This window comes from Coccidioides posadasii, chromosome 3, assembly GCF_018416015.2.
Source record: "Coccidioides posadasii str. Silveira chromosome 3, complete sequence".
NCBI classification, from domain to species: domain Eukaryota; kingdom Fungi; phylum Ascomycota; class Eurotiomycetes; order Onygenales; family Onygenaceae; genus Coccidioides; species Coccidioides posadasii.
Window position 1 is genome coordinate 5362337 of NC_089409.1, and position 13354 is coordinate 5375690.

Consider the following 13354-nt stretch of genomic DNA (forward strand, 5'->3'; position numbering starts at 1 on the left):
TAGTTATGCATAGAAATATGCTTGGCTTTCGTCCCTCAGAATGGGATTCTGAGCTGTAGAATCATCGTGTGCGGAATTCCGTACGAATCACACCTCCGCGCTCAGCGAGATTCTATACGGGCCTGTGGGTAAATGCGGGGACGCCCCAAGTCAAATAGGTTGAGACGGCAGCACCTGTTACGTATTTTCTCACGAACTCCCGTGGCCTCCATTCATGACGCTGAGTCGAAATTCCGGCCTTTGCATTGTTGGGTATTTATTTGATCCCGGTACGACCTTCCTTTCTTTTCAAGACTCGCTGTGACCCGTAGCTGCAGACTCGGATATTGCACAACCTATTCGGTGGCTGGATTAGTTCTCTGCATGTAGGCTCAGGGAAGAGAGCACTCCTCCGAATTCGCTTGCAGCGGCCCATCGGTATCTCCACCCCGGTCAGCCAGCACCTCAATTTGCTCGTCTTTTGGTCTGAATCTCTGAGAGCGGTGGTGCACAGGTTGCCAAACATGGGTTATCAGACGATAGCCATCGCCGTCGTGGCGGTGGTCTACTTTGTGATCAAGCAATTGAATAAGACCGACATCCCGAAGATCAAGAATCTCCCGGAGATTCCAGGCGTACCGATGTTTGGGAACCTGATACAGCTCGGAGACTCCCACGCGAAAAAGGCCCAAGGCTGGGTGAAGAAATACGGAGAGGTCTTCCAGGTCCGACTTGGTAATAAAGTACGTGAAGAAACCCCCATGCTAGAGGAGTGAGATCCAGAATTTTGACTGACTGTCAACTTGTTCCTTTTCAGAGAATCATTTTTGCAAACACGTTTGACTCCGTCAAACACTTTTGGATCACTCACCAATCATCCCTAATCTCCCGCCCAACTCTTCATACTTTCCATACCGTCGTCTCAAGTTCACAGGGGTTCACCATTGGCACTTCTCCATGGGATGAATCTTGCAAGCGCCGCCGGAAGGCCGCTGCCACCGCTCTTAACCGTCCTGCGGTTCAATCATACATGCCAATCATCGACCTCGAATCCACAGTCAGCATCAAGGAGTTGCTGAATGACAGCAAAGATGGAACCGTGGACGTGGACCCCAACCCATACTTCCAGCGCTTTGCCCTTAACACTAGTTTGACCCTGAACTACGGTATCCGCATCGATGGCAGCATCGAAGACGAACTCTTGAAGGAAATTTGCCATGTCGAGCGCGTGGTCAGCAACTTCCGAAGCACCAGCAACAACTGGCAGGATTATATTCCGTTGCTGCGGCTATGGCCCAGCCGCAACAATGAAGCCAAGGAGTTCAGAGAGCGTCGTGATAGATATCTGTCCTTACTCTTGGATATGCTGAGAGACCGAATTGCGAAGGGCACCGATAAACCATGTATTACCGGAAATATTTTGAAGGATCCAGAGGCCAAGCTCAATGAAGGTGAGTATTTTTTTTTTCTGTAGTTCGAATGATTCTTAAGGCATTTTCGCTGACTGTATCAATATAGCTGAGCTCAAGTCTATCTGTTTGACTATGGTGTCCGCCGGTCTCGATACCGTTCCCGGCAATTTGATTATGGGGATCGCTTATCTCGCCTCTGCGCATGGCCAAGAGATCCAGGAACGCGCTTATCAGGAGATCATGAAGGTCTACCCCGATGGCGATGCCTGGGAGCGATGTCTCGTCGAAGAGAAAGTCCCTTACATCACGGCCTTTGTCAAGGAAGTTCTCCGATTCTGGACCGTCATCCCCATCTGCCTACCACGCGTCAGTATCAAGGACATCGAATACAAGGGAGCAACTATCCCCGCTGGAACTACTTTCTTCATGGTATTTTCCCTCCCCACAAGTGCCATCCTGGCTGTCCCTTCTCCAGCTATGAACGCTAACTCACTTATGTCTTCTTCACAGAACGCCTATGCCGCCGACTATGACGAGAACCACTTCAAGAACCCTTACGAATTCCGCCCCGAACGCTACCTCAACGTCTCCGATGGTGCAGGAACACCACACTACGCCTACGGCGCTGGTAGCCGCATGTGCGCTGGCTCCCACCTCGCCAACCGAGAACTCTACACCGCTTTCCTGCGCCTCATCTCCGCGTTCCGAATCGTTCCGGCGAAGAACCGCGCTGACGATCCGATCTTGGATTGTCTCGAGGCCGGTATCAACAAGTGTGCTTTGACGCTTGATCCAAAGCAGTTCAAGGTCGGATTTAAGGTGAGAGATCGCGCGAAGCTGGACGCCTGGATCCAGGGAAGCGATGAGAGGACGAAGGATCTATAAAGCCAAAGAGGAAGGCAAAAAAAAAAAAAAGAAAGAAAGAAAGAAAGAAATTGGCAAAGATCAAAGGTAGGACGATTGTTTTGAGGATTGGGTACAGAGTACATATGTGAAATGAACCTCATGTTTTCATGACTTAAAATGGGAGACGGGGCGGGGCTTGCATGCACAATGTCTTGCAAGGCATGTATGAAATATCTTATATTCTCCGGATATACGGAGTACATATATGTGCATATCTCAACCTAAGCTGAGAAGAACAAGGACTTCGGGAGTCATTGGTGTAGTTTGACAGTGTGGAGTATCTCTTGTCTCAGACATCACTTAGTTAGATAGTTTGTTAGGAGTGGAAAATGATTAACCCTCCTGAACTGCTGAAGGGAGTTAGACATATCGAGTCTGGTGATCACGGTCGACTACAGATTGTTCTCAACTCCACAGAATGGCCTCCTTTCTTCGACCAGGGAATATGCTTTGCCGTTCAAGTCATGGGAATGATGACTGTATCCTGAGGTAAATCGTCCCACTGCTAGAGCTTTGTCTGATATTGTGTAACTAGGGAGTATTTGTATTCAGTACGAAGTACCCAAGTAACGAACAAAGGATCTGGACTCAAAAAGGGATTAGCTGAGACAAAACAAAATTTGCCACCTATGACAGCCAACCGCAGCTTGACTCCTCGTTGTTTCGCCTCACAATACAAGAATCTTATTTTCGGTTACGCCCCCAATCATATCGTTCAGCGTTCGCTGCGAACGTTGCCAGTTTGAAGTGAAGAGATAGGTTCTGTGGGACACGCAGACGGGGATGGAACATCATCGATGTCAAAGCTTTCTCTGGAAGACATCCAAGCTGACGAGACGTTCGTCGTTGCGAATCGCCTTTGAATATTGGGTCTCTCGGCTTGAGGCACAGCAGGAATTGTACTTTCTATTGCCCAATTCCCATACGTCCCGACTCTCTGAAAAATGTTCAGGGCCCTAGGATCGATAGTTTCGAGTTCGTACCCGTTGGAATGATCGGCGTTCGTGCTGTTTCCGTCCTCGAAAGTTTTAGCAAGTACCGCCTCCTCTGTAACGGTTGTTCTGTTGAATGTAGATCCCTCGACACCTGTTGTTTCTCTGCCGCGCTTGAAGTATCCGCAAACCCGTGAAGCCCAGGGCCGTTTGAGAAAATCCCAGAGACCGCAGCATCGAAGCGGATATATCCTTCCCTCTCCCATATTGCTAGATGCCTCTCTCGCTCTTTTTTGAACGCAGTCATTAAAAACGATTACCCCCGCTACGCCGATCGCGAATATGGCTACCATCGCAGACGCCACAAAAAAGGCCCTCCTCTCCCGTTTTTCACGGACAATGCAGTAAAGTCGCAGCTGCTCCTCATTTTTGGGGTAGCACATCTTGCAAACCCCGATCTCAGCCATAGTCATTCGATATTTGGGCTGAGTACATATTTTGTCCAAGTCGCCGATTCTACACATTTTCTCTTCGCAAGCTTGTAGATGTGATGGAGTTGGCACATCGGGGATCTCAAGTGGGTTAGCCCTGGGTATCTTTGATGATCCTTTAAACTGAGTGTGACCATGAGCGGGAGGATCATCCATGCCATCGATATTGTTTCGTTTTGCATGTCCATGGCGTAGACTCGAAAACGTCAGCTGCGAACTGGGCAGATACGCACATCCGCAATCACCATCTAACGCACTTTTAATCAACTGTGCACGACTGACGCTCGAAAGATTCAGGTACGGATTATCGCCCTTGGTCCATTTGAGGAAGGTGAATATCGCCTCCCGACAAGATCTTATACTTGACCCTTTTACTTCGGTAGATCTTGCGAGGAAATCTTCAGATCCATACGAGAGGAGATCCGTGCCGCAGGTCTGTAGATCGCCGACCAACCGTCTAAATTGCTCGGAACGAAGGAGACTATTCCTATGTATTGGAACTTTACCGCCGTATGGTTTGATGGGATCGCCGCGAAAACCGTCACTAGAATCTGTAGAGAGGAGTTTGTCGAGTCCTTCACGGCTCGTCTCGACGGTCTCGAGGCCTGATTTGGAGATCTGCGGGTTCTTTCCACCGTCAGGTGGAGCGGCATGTGTTGTTATTGATCTAGCTGAAGTGTAACGCCTTTTAGTAGGTGAGATTTTCCTTCAAGGGCCGGAAATTTACCATGGGTCACAAGGCTGCTTGTGGTGAAGATCGCCCAGGCCAATGGCCAATACATTTCTTTTGTAGTGTAGCGATAGGCGCCTAAAAAGATAAAATTGCAGTCCTAGTCGAGAGGCGAACTCTTCCGGCGGTGGTTTGCGCAAGGGCTCGTGAATATCATCGTTGAGATGGTCGACTTGTTATGATCGGATGGCCTGCTGGCTTTCCCGGGAATGAAGTCGGCCATTGGCTTGCTCTTTCTCTGCACGTTTCATATATTGCGCGCTGCAGGAATGTGCGAGGCAAGTGCAGCCTGTGTGGATATATGCATAGGAAAGCGCGTGCTCATGTACAGAAATGTGAGAACTTTGATTAAAAAGCGCTATGCTATACCTGCTATCGCCATCAAGGGTAATGGCAGAAAATTAAACAGTTTCAAAGAGAAAGGCAGAACGGATAGGGCTGCTTTTGATCATCCAAGCCAATGTATAGGAATGCTCGCGTCAGAGGATCATGACATCCGGGGGCACAACCCCCTCCTCTGCAGAACAAATGAAATCGAGAAGCTAGTTAAACGGGCGAAACAAAGGGAGTCCCAGTTATATGTCTCATGGGAAGATGTATAGAAATGATAGACACCCGTTAAATAGCTGGACAGACGCCTTAAGAGACGTGTTCTCCGTAGATGCCAGATATCCAAGATATGTTTGTTTGATGTTGTCGGCCACTAATCAGGCTAGTACCTGGGCAAACGCGATTGTTTAACGGCTCCATGTGCAGGTGGAGTGTATTGCTGCTGCTGCTGCTGCTCGAGCATCGATGACAGCATCGCTCGAAGCTCAGTGGAGCTGTGATTGAAGCCATCCAATAAGGAGCGCACATTCCAACGACGGAACGCATATTCGAATATCGAATGTGCCTCATATAGGCATGTTAGGGCCCGCTTTGTCGAATCTTGTCGGCATGTGGCGGTCGTTCTTAATGGTGCGGGAAGAGCTCCTCCAATAGGACGTGAACTTTGAAGCTTTCGTTGCTCAGCGTCCTTGTCTCGCAAGAGTTCATGATGATTTTGACGGAGAAGATTGAATAATTTGCATACTACGTAGTAGGTGCGTTCGATATCTATGTATGTGAGAAGTGGGGCGAAAGCTGTTGGGGTTGTAACTTCATTATATAGCTGGGAGATAAAGTCGATGGAATATTCGAAAAGAAGAATTTGATTCGTCTCGCTGATTGTTGGAGAGCGGTTTGATGGAGATAGCACGAGAATAAGGGTGTAAAGGTATTCGAGGTGAAACAAGGTAGAGAAATGCGCTGGTGCGTCTTTGGGACAATTTTGGAACCAGGTCGCTGCCGCTGAACAACGTTCCCAGGCACACGATTGCGCAGTAGGTGAATGCTGGTGCCCACTTAGAAACATGTCTTGATAAGCAGCCGATTGAAAGTGGCGTATTTGAAAGAGACACAATGCAGGTTCAATGCTCCTGAGAAATAGGCCGCTGTGCCAGGGCGGCGGGGGGGCAGAAAGCGGCGGATCCGGTGGAAATGGGACGTTGATGGAGTCATCCGAAAATGAAAATGCCCGACCCAAAGCTGTGCTCACGCATCTTATGCCCGCATGTCTTAGTGTTAGCCTTTAGGCAAAGGAAAAATAGAGTGGCTAGGAACACGGATCCATACCGATCGAGAGAATATACACAGTGGAAAGTTCTTCGGCGAGAATCCAAAACAGCTTTGTCGAGGTAGGCTGCGGAGGCGTGCTCTTGATGAATGCCTAGGTCAGTGGCTACCCGTGCTGCGATCCCAATAAGGTACCATGTCCTAAAATGACCCGGATTAAGCATGGAATACTGTGCGAGAAGCAAGATGGCCTGGATTCCGGCAATGGTGCCTGGCTTTAGGACATCTTCGGAATGACCAAGTGCAACGTGCACATGGGACATTGCTATCTGACTGTCTCGATCATTCATAAGTCTTGATTTTGAGGCGGCGGAAATGGCCAGCACCATACGTAGCGTCCAATGATCGTGACTATTTGCAAAGCGGCCATTATCTTGGTAGATAGCATCCACAGAAGCCCAGAACTTTGTTTCTGACAAAAATGGCATCAATGGATAGAAATTATCAAAGTAGCTCAGGGTAAGACTCGCAACCTGAGAATGGGGCGGCAACCCGATGCGTGGGATTGGCCGCGGCAGTGGTTGCGCGACAGCAACGGTAAGGAGTAAGCCGGCAAATGAGGTGGAAGAACAGATTCCATAGAAATCCCTGGAGGTCGCATTTACAGCCCTGTAAGTGCCGTAAGCATAACACAGCTCGTGAAATGGGAGGGGGTTTGAGGGCTCTGGGTTTGAGGAGCAACGAACAAAAAGCCAAAATCGCCGACCAAATCATCAATGTCAGAACACTCCTGGCCGTAGGTAGCATCTCCACCGTTGGAGGATGAAGTAGTAGCCGTCGGCGTTGCATGTACGCCGACGTTCTCCCGGTCAGCCTGCGCAACAACGATTCCCTGCTGACGTCGTTTGGTGGCTTCGATCTTCTTTTCGAGTCGCTCGCATTGGGCTTCGAGCGAGGCGACGTAGCTTCTTTCCTTGCCCTTGGCAAACTTATCTGTGGCGCCGGAACAGCTGCTGCCTCTTCCTGCTTTCTCACAGGCGGAACAAGCGGGCAGCTTGCCGTCGCATTTGATCTTTGCATTGCGGCACCGGGAGCATGCTGCAACGGGCCGGCTGACCTTAAGAAGGGGGGTATCTAAGTCTGGATAAACTGATGCCATGGCTAGGAGCCAACTGCGACAGGGTTAGAACCAGTTTTCTTCAATGCATACTCGAGCGGGGCGTGAGGGTGCGTGTTCCAGCGGGTTGGTGCTTGAGGACGCGGTTGGGGTTTCTCCCAAGCTCCCGACACCGTGGGCGACAGGGGCATCGGGGGAAGCAGGTGAAATTGTGCAGCTGATTTAACTATGATAATACCAAAAGACTGAGGAGAACGCATCGTCTGGGCGGGAAACGCGGTCGAGAAAAGGGAGATCCACGAACCTCACACATCTTCAAGCAGGGCAAGGTGGACGAGGGGTGGATCAGCGGCCCTGGAGCTGGGTCAGCAAGCCCAGCTTGACATACATTCGATGCTTCACGGGTGGGTTAGTGCTTCAGCCCTATCGGCAGATCCGTCCAACTAGCGGTGATATTATGATTATTAAAACGGGGGCTGAAGAATGATTGCAGTGAGACCCAGGCCGCCGTTCTGTTGCCGGGCCTGTCGCTGGCCTTGGGACGGACGAGATCAACTGTGGTTAGGCCAAGGGTCCCGAAGTGCCCTCTTCGCCCGCAGAGTTCCCCGCCAATCGACCGCCTAACGTGTAGGTCGTCGACGTCGCACAAAATACGATTCCCCGCCCAGTCACACAAGTCAAGGAGACTCCTGGGGCTCAGCTTCAGACCAATGGTGAGTCATGTCCGCTCCCAGAAATATTTTTAAATTTGGGTGTTGATTGCTGAAGCCGTCCGTTTTGGCGTTAATCACTCCCTTGGGGCCTGAAGGACGCAGGGAAATCGGGCAAAATTAGTTCTATTTATTATTATTATTATTATTTTATATTTATATATATATATATATATATATATTTAGCGATTAAATATGGAGTACGTTTACTGTTTTCTCTGTAACTACTCACCTTGTGCGTGAACCTCACAGGTCAAAAACGCTCTCGCAGCACTAATGTCGTCCGATAGCCGCACACTTGGATACGCACACCCTCAAGGTTCGAGTCTGTCGGAGTGACCTGCGACGCAAAGAGCTGGGCGGTCCATGGCTACCGGGAATCTCGCTCTCGCCAATGAAGTACCGACATACTTCCCTGCAGTTTACCAACAGTGCGACAAGACCACCCACCGGGCGGAGGAGACAGAAGTGCCAATATTACCGACCTCGTTAGTTATGCAAAATGAATGTGAATATGTGGAATGGCGGCCTTGATAAATTATCATTACTAACTACTAGTATTACGAGTCCCATTCCCTTTCTAGCCTAGGCATGGTGCTGAGGCCCTTTCGCCCCAGCTGCTTTGACTACCGATGAAATGAAACGCTTCCTTGGGGCTGAGCAATTGGAGTGCAATTCTGGAAAGCGGAAGTCGACAACAACATGGGGACACCTATCATCCAAGTTGAAACTCATCGGTTATGTTCCTCATTTTCCCTTTTCCAGCCAATGCCAACGGTTAGGTCGACCCATTTCTCGGCCTGCCAGCTCCTGTGTCAAGTGATAGCTGCTGCGGCTCTGCTATTATTGGGGACGAAATGGATGCATGTCGCTTATGGGAATTGTTGACCTCTCTCTTAAGCTCCCGGAACTCCCTTAGGCCCAGTTCGAACACAGGAGAATCAGAGAAGAGCCCAATTCCCGGATGGAGAATCTCTTCTTTCATATCTTCATTCTTTCCTTCCTCTTCAAACTCCCCTGTGATCCGAGGGAAGATGGCAAACGACTCTGGTTTTACGACTCTCGGTACTGCAGTTGCTGTAGTGCTACCGTTTCCGTTGCTGAAAGGCAAAGGGTTGTCTATGAACTTCCACGTCCCGTTATTCTTGCTGGGCGGGTGCGTATTGATCACCAAATTACGCCCGTCTCTCATCGTTACGTCCCACACATCAAGTGTAAATTCGAACAGGCTTGCCAGCTCTCTCTTGATTTTACTATGCTGCTTGTTTTCGACGAGGCATTGAATCTTCTCCATGGCCTCAGCTGATAGCTCTTTAGCCCATGCTGTAAACCCGGCGCGGCTATCAATAGCTCTCAAAGTGATCATTCTCCACAACATCCTTTGGTGATTGTTGAGTTTTGATGAGTCATGAATAGCTTGCAGACCCTTATTGTCCCGATGACCATCTGATGTCCTTGGGGAGAAGGGTGAATTCATGAGCACCTTAGCGACTTGAGATGCAATGAAATGGCGAATGGCGCACTTTCTGAGGTTTGCTGCGACTTCCGTCTCCGAACTGGAAGCATAATTGAATATTTCACTGACCTCAGAAAGTCTGTGCTGCTGTCCTAAAAGTTGCATCTATTGCGTTGTTAGCCAAAAAAAAAAAAAAAGGAAAAAAGAAAGAAAAAAGAAAAAAAAAGGAACCAAAATCATCTTCATATTGGTAGTACGGAGGACGTACGATGTTTATGTGATCCTCGGGTGGGCTTTTTCCAAAATGATCGTCCGCAATCTTCGCAATCCTATCTGAAAATCTCCCGAAGATCTCGTGACTGGTTGTGCAGATGGAGGTTAGCTTTTCATGTTTTTATTGCTCAAGAGGGCGCTTTCTCTCTTACTAGTATGTGCTGGACTTCTTGCTCATCGCATAACTGGGGTCAACGACTTGCAGCTTTGATTCCAGGTCGTTGATTTTTTCCTTCTGCAATTTTTCGTACGCCTCGTACCTCTCAATCTTGAGTTCGGACTCGGACATTTTTGTCTCGAGTTTCATCTTCAGTTCTGCGTTGCTGAATTTGAGCTCCTCGAGTTCGCTTTCCACCTTTTCTTCCACCGCCTTCTTCTCCCTCTCAACACGTTTCTTAAGAAGTTCTTCCGCAGTTTTATATTTGTTTTTAAACCTCTCCTCAAGCTCTTCCTCCCGACTCTTGTAGTTCTTTTCCATGTCGCGACATTTTTTCTCAAACTCCTCTTTCTCAGCTTTAAAGGTCTTTTTGTTCTCCTCGAAGGTCTCATGCTCCGTCTTTAACCTCTCGTTTTCTTCGGCGAGCTTTCTAATCTCCTCATCTTTTGTCTGGGAAACTGCTGACACCGCATTCGTCAAATTTCGGAGATGTGTTTCTTTGTCCAGTTCTGCGCCCATGACCTGTTCGAGATGGAGTAAATCGCGATAATACACGGATTTATTCACCACGCTGAATATCCCAAAGAGTCTCTGGAAAGAGTCCATGACTGTCTGGAATTGCTCTTCGATGACAATCTGGGCATCCTTACTATATAGTTCACTTCTAGCTGCAGGAGCGACTCTGCTACCTGAGGGCATCTGGCGGTGGAAAACGTTATTAGATTGGGATAAGTCCCTCCCCTCTCCCTTCACAGAGCTTATGACATGTTCAAACCAACTCACTGTGTCTTTATAGGTTGAATATCTGCGAGAAAACCTAGCAATGGCGTTATCAATGATAGACTGAGTTTTTGAGACAGTTCGACCTTTCCTTTTCGAGAATCTATAGTTAGGGAGTTTCTTTCCCATGAATCAAGGCATTCGCTTTGTTTCGCTCTTCTAGTTTCACTCTACTAGGTCAAGAGGGACATGTGGATAAGTGAAAACGACGCCCCTGGGTGGGAATTGAAGGGATTTATACTGCGAAATGACAAGAGTGCTTCGCACCAGATGCTTATAGTCCCTCTGCATTGCTGTTGTCTTCATCCCAGCTGGACACCTGCACAGTTCAGGTTCTGAGTGAGCTACAGGCGCTGCAGCCTCGTCAATGCCACCATAACTACGATTGTAGCGGCTCTAGAGCCCCTCCTTCCATCCACTTCCACAATCATGCATCGAGCGGCGTGCATGATAATAAAGAAAGGGAGGGTTGACCAGCCCAGTTATGATTACCAACGTGGCCCATATGTGTGTGTAGCCGTCCCAACAAGCACGTATGCAGTCTGCATCGGGAGACCCCAATCAGATTCGCATGCTAACATACCCAGTATCGTCGTTAGATGGGCAAAATGCGGAGAAGGAAGAAGAAACGTGCCTTGTGAACGGGAGTTGGGTCTTGGACAAATAATGAGTCGTCTCGAGTTCCCCGAATCAAGCTGCTTGCGTTAGGCACGGCTGCCTATGTACTCTTAAAAACATGACTGCTCCCAACGGCGATCAGGCTTCGCAACATGCTTGGATCAATCTTTTTTTGCCACATATTTGCGCCTTCCATCGGGAAGAGTATCCCGATCTTATAGCTGGGCGCCATGTTTCTCTCTCTGAACCCAAGAAAAGGCCACGGACATTCAGCGAGCGATAGCAACAAGGGTACCGATGAGAAGAACTTTGTAATCGATAGCATTGCTTCGCCGTCTTTCGGCAACTACCTTAGGGTCGCAGACACAGACGCCGATCCATGTCTCCCACCAGTATACGAAATAAGTTCTCCAGTCTTTTCCCTGGCTTCCAGTTAAATTCCAAATCCAGGCTCGTTCTTGGTGCCTCACTCTTGGTACTCCGTACAACTTCTTATCCCATCCTATTTCAACCGTGGGGAAGAGCATGGAAATGTCACGAATCTGGTTGATTGGATGACCGAGACCTGCCAATAGGTTTCACTACTTGGTAGCAACTGTTTTGGGGTCTTTTTTAAAAAAAATTTCAGGCAAAGGGCTCATTTTACCTTCGCCTATGATTTATAAAATGCATCTACTGAGCGCCATCAGACGCAGAAAGGTAATAGTTGTAATCAATCGACCAGAAGGTTGCTTGATCAAGGGTGGTGTGACCGATCAGAAGTTTGTTTTAGAAGCTTGATGGCGAGAGACGGTTTGGTCGCCTATTGGGGAACTGCGATTCACCGGACACGCGCGTACGCGGCAGGGTTCTGATATCTCTGGGGCGCTGCGTGGAGGGTGTTGTGATACCCAATTCCGGTTAACCCCGCCCGCTCGTCTAGGCACTCGTCGCCTGCAGCCACTGGCGGAGCTCACTCCCGAATGACAACACGGGGATACTCCAACCAACGTCCCGCGCTGCTGCTGCTGTCAGCGTGATTCTTCTCTACGCAGATGTCATTGCATTGAAGGATCCACGGTGCAAACTTGGGACAAGGTCAAGGCCATGCAATCATGACTTGCTTTAGTTCAATTTGATTCCATTCCTCGATTTTTTTTGATCGAGTCACTACTACGGAGGACGAATGAAGCTGGAGCCATACCGGAAAAATGAGATTTCTGGGCAACCTTCGGGAAACATTTATCCGACAACCACCAGTTTCTCAACTGAGAACTGTAGATCTACAGTATAGCAACCATTTCTTCTCATATATGTATAAAGGGTCTGAAACATATAAAATTTGGAATGTATCATGCACCAGCTGAGGTTTTTGATCAGGCTTCCTAACTAAATATGGTATAGCTTTGAAAATCTTTCAAGATCAAAGGGCTTTGTTTGTTCTTTCATGTTGATTTTTCCTTCCAAAATCAACCAACCTACCAATCAACCACCCTACCTAGCTGCTGAGATTTGCTAAGTTGATTACCTAGTTAGATTGATTATTGATGGATTTGCTGATGGTTTTGTTGATAGATTCATCCCTTCGATCTTCAGACCCTACACGTTCGTTGAATCAATTCCTAGATTCCTAGGATCCTACATGCTCGTTGAATCAGTTCCTAGACCCCTAGGATCCTACATGCTCGTTGAATTGATTCCTAGACCCCTAGGAATCCTACAAGTTTGTTGAATCGATTCCTAGATTCCTAGGATACTACATGCTCGTTGAATCAGTTCCTAGACCCCTAGGAATCCTACAAGTTTGTTGAATTGATTCCTAGATTCCTAGGATCCTACATGCTTGTTGAATCGATTCCTAGATCCCTAGGAACCCTACATGCTTGTTGAATCAATTCCTAGACCCCTAGGAATCCTACAAGTTTGTTGAATCAATTCCTAGATTCCTAGGATCCTACATGCTTGTTGAATCATTTTTAGATCAATTTTTGTACATAGTGAATTTGCAAATAGTCATGTAATATACTCTGTAATCCACTCTGTAATCCACTCTAATCCACTTGTAATGGTTGATAAACCAAAAGTAGTGCGCAGAATGTTTCCAAGCTGGAAATGTAGATAAAAATATACTAAGGTTCTACAGTTTCCATGGATATATATTGATCCCAAAATCCACATATCGGAACCGGTGGATCTACGGTTTCCGAATCCCCCCAAA

At 48.1% G+C, this 13354-nt stretch overlaps 4 protein-coding genes across 4 annotated transcripts; 1 reads left to right on the forward strand and 3 right to left on the reverse strand.

Annotated features, from left to right (window-relative positions):
- Window positions 1–52: 52 nt before the first annotated feature.
- On the forward strand, window positions 53–2534 carry D8B26_006690 (uncharacterized protein). The gene is made up of 4 exons (XM_003070139.2): window positions 53–722; window positions 797–1430; window positions 1498–1820; window positions 1902–2534. The coding sequence occupies exons 1-4, from the start codon at window positions 504–506 to the stop codon at window positions 2274–2276; spliced, it is 1551 nt and encodes a 516-aa protein (XP_003070185.1). The 5' UTR covers window positions 53–503; the 3' UTR covers window positions 2277–2534.
- Window positions 2535–3012: 478 nt separating this feature from the next.
- On the reverse strand, window positions 3013–4502 carry D8B26_006691 (uncharacterized protein; the record flags this gene model as incomplete). Its single annotated transcript, XM_066125261.1, has 2 exons — window positions 3013–4391; window positions 4448–4502. 2 exons carry the CDS (start codon window positions 4500–4502, stop codon window positions 3013–3015), a joined length of 1434 nt encoding a protein of 477 aa, XP_065981343.1.
- Window positions 4503–4805: 303 nt separating this feature from the next.
- On the reverse strand, window positions 4806–7828 carry D8B26_006692 (uncharacterized protein). The gene is made up of 4 exons (XM_003070140.2): window positions 7468–7828; window positions 6793–7218; window positions 6107–6715; window positions 4806–6033 (listed from the first exon to the last, which is right to left on the reverse strand). The coding sequence occupies exons 2-4, from the start codon at window positions 7203–7205 to the stop codon at window positions 5163–5165; spliced, it is 1893 nt and encodes a 630-aa protein (XP_003070186.2). The 5' UTR covers window positions 7206–7218; window positions 7468–7828; the 3' UTR covers window positions 4806–5162.
- Window positions 7829–8651: 823 nt separating this feature from the next.
- On the reverse strand, window positions 8652–10668 carry D8B26_006693 (uncharacterized protein; the record flags this gene model as incomplete). Its single annotated transcript, XM_066125262.1, has 4 exons — window positions 8652–9494; window positions 9598–9688; window positions 9755–10458; window positions 10543–10668. 4 exons carry the CDS (start codon window positions 10666–10668, stop codon window positions 8652–8654), a joined length of 1764 nt encoding a protein of 587 aa, XP_065981344.1.
- Window positions 10669–13354: the final 2686 nt, after the last annotated feature.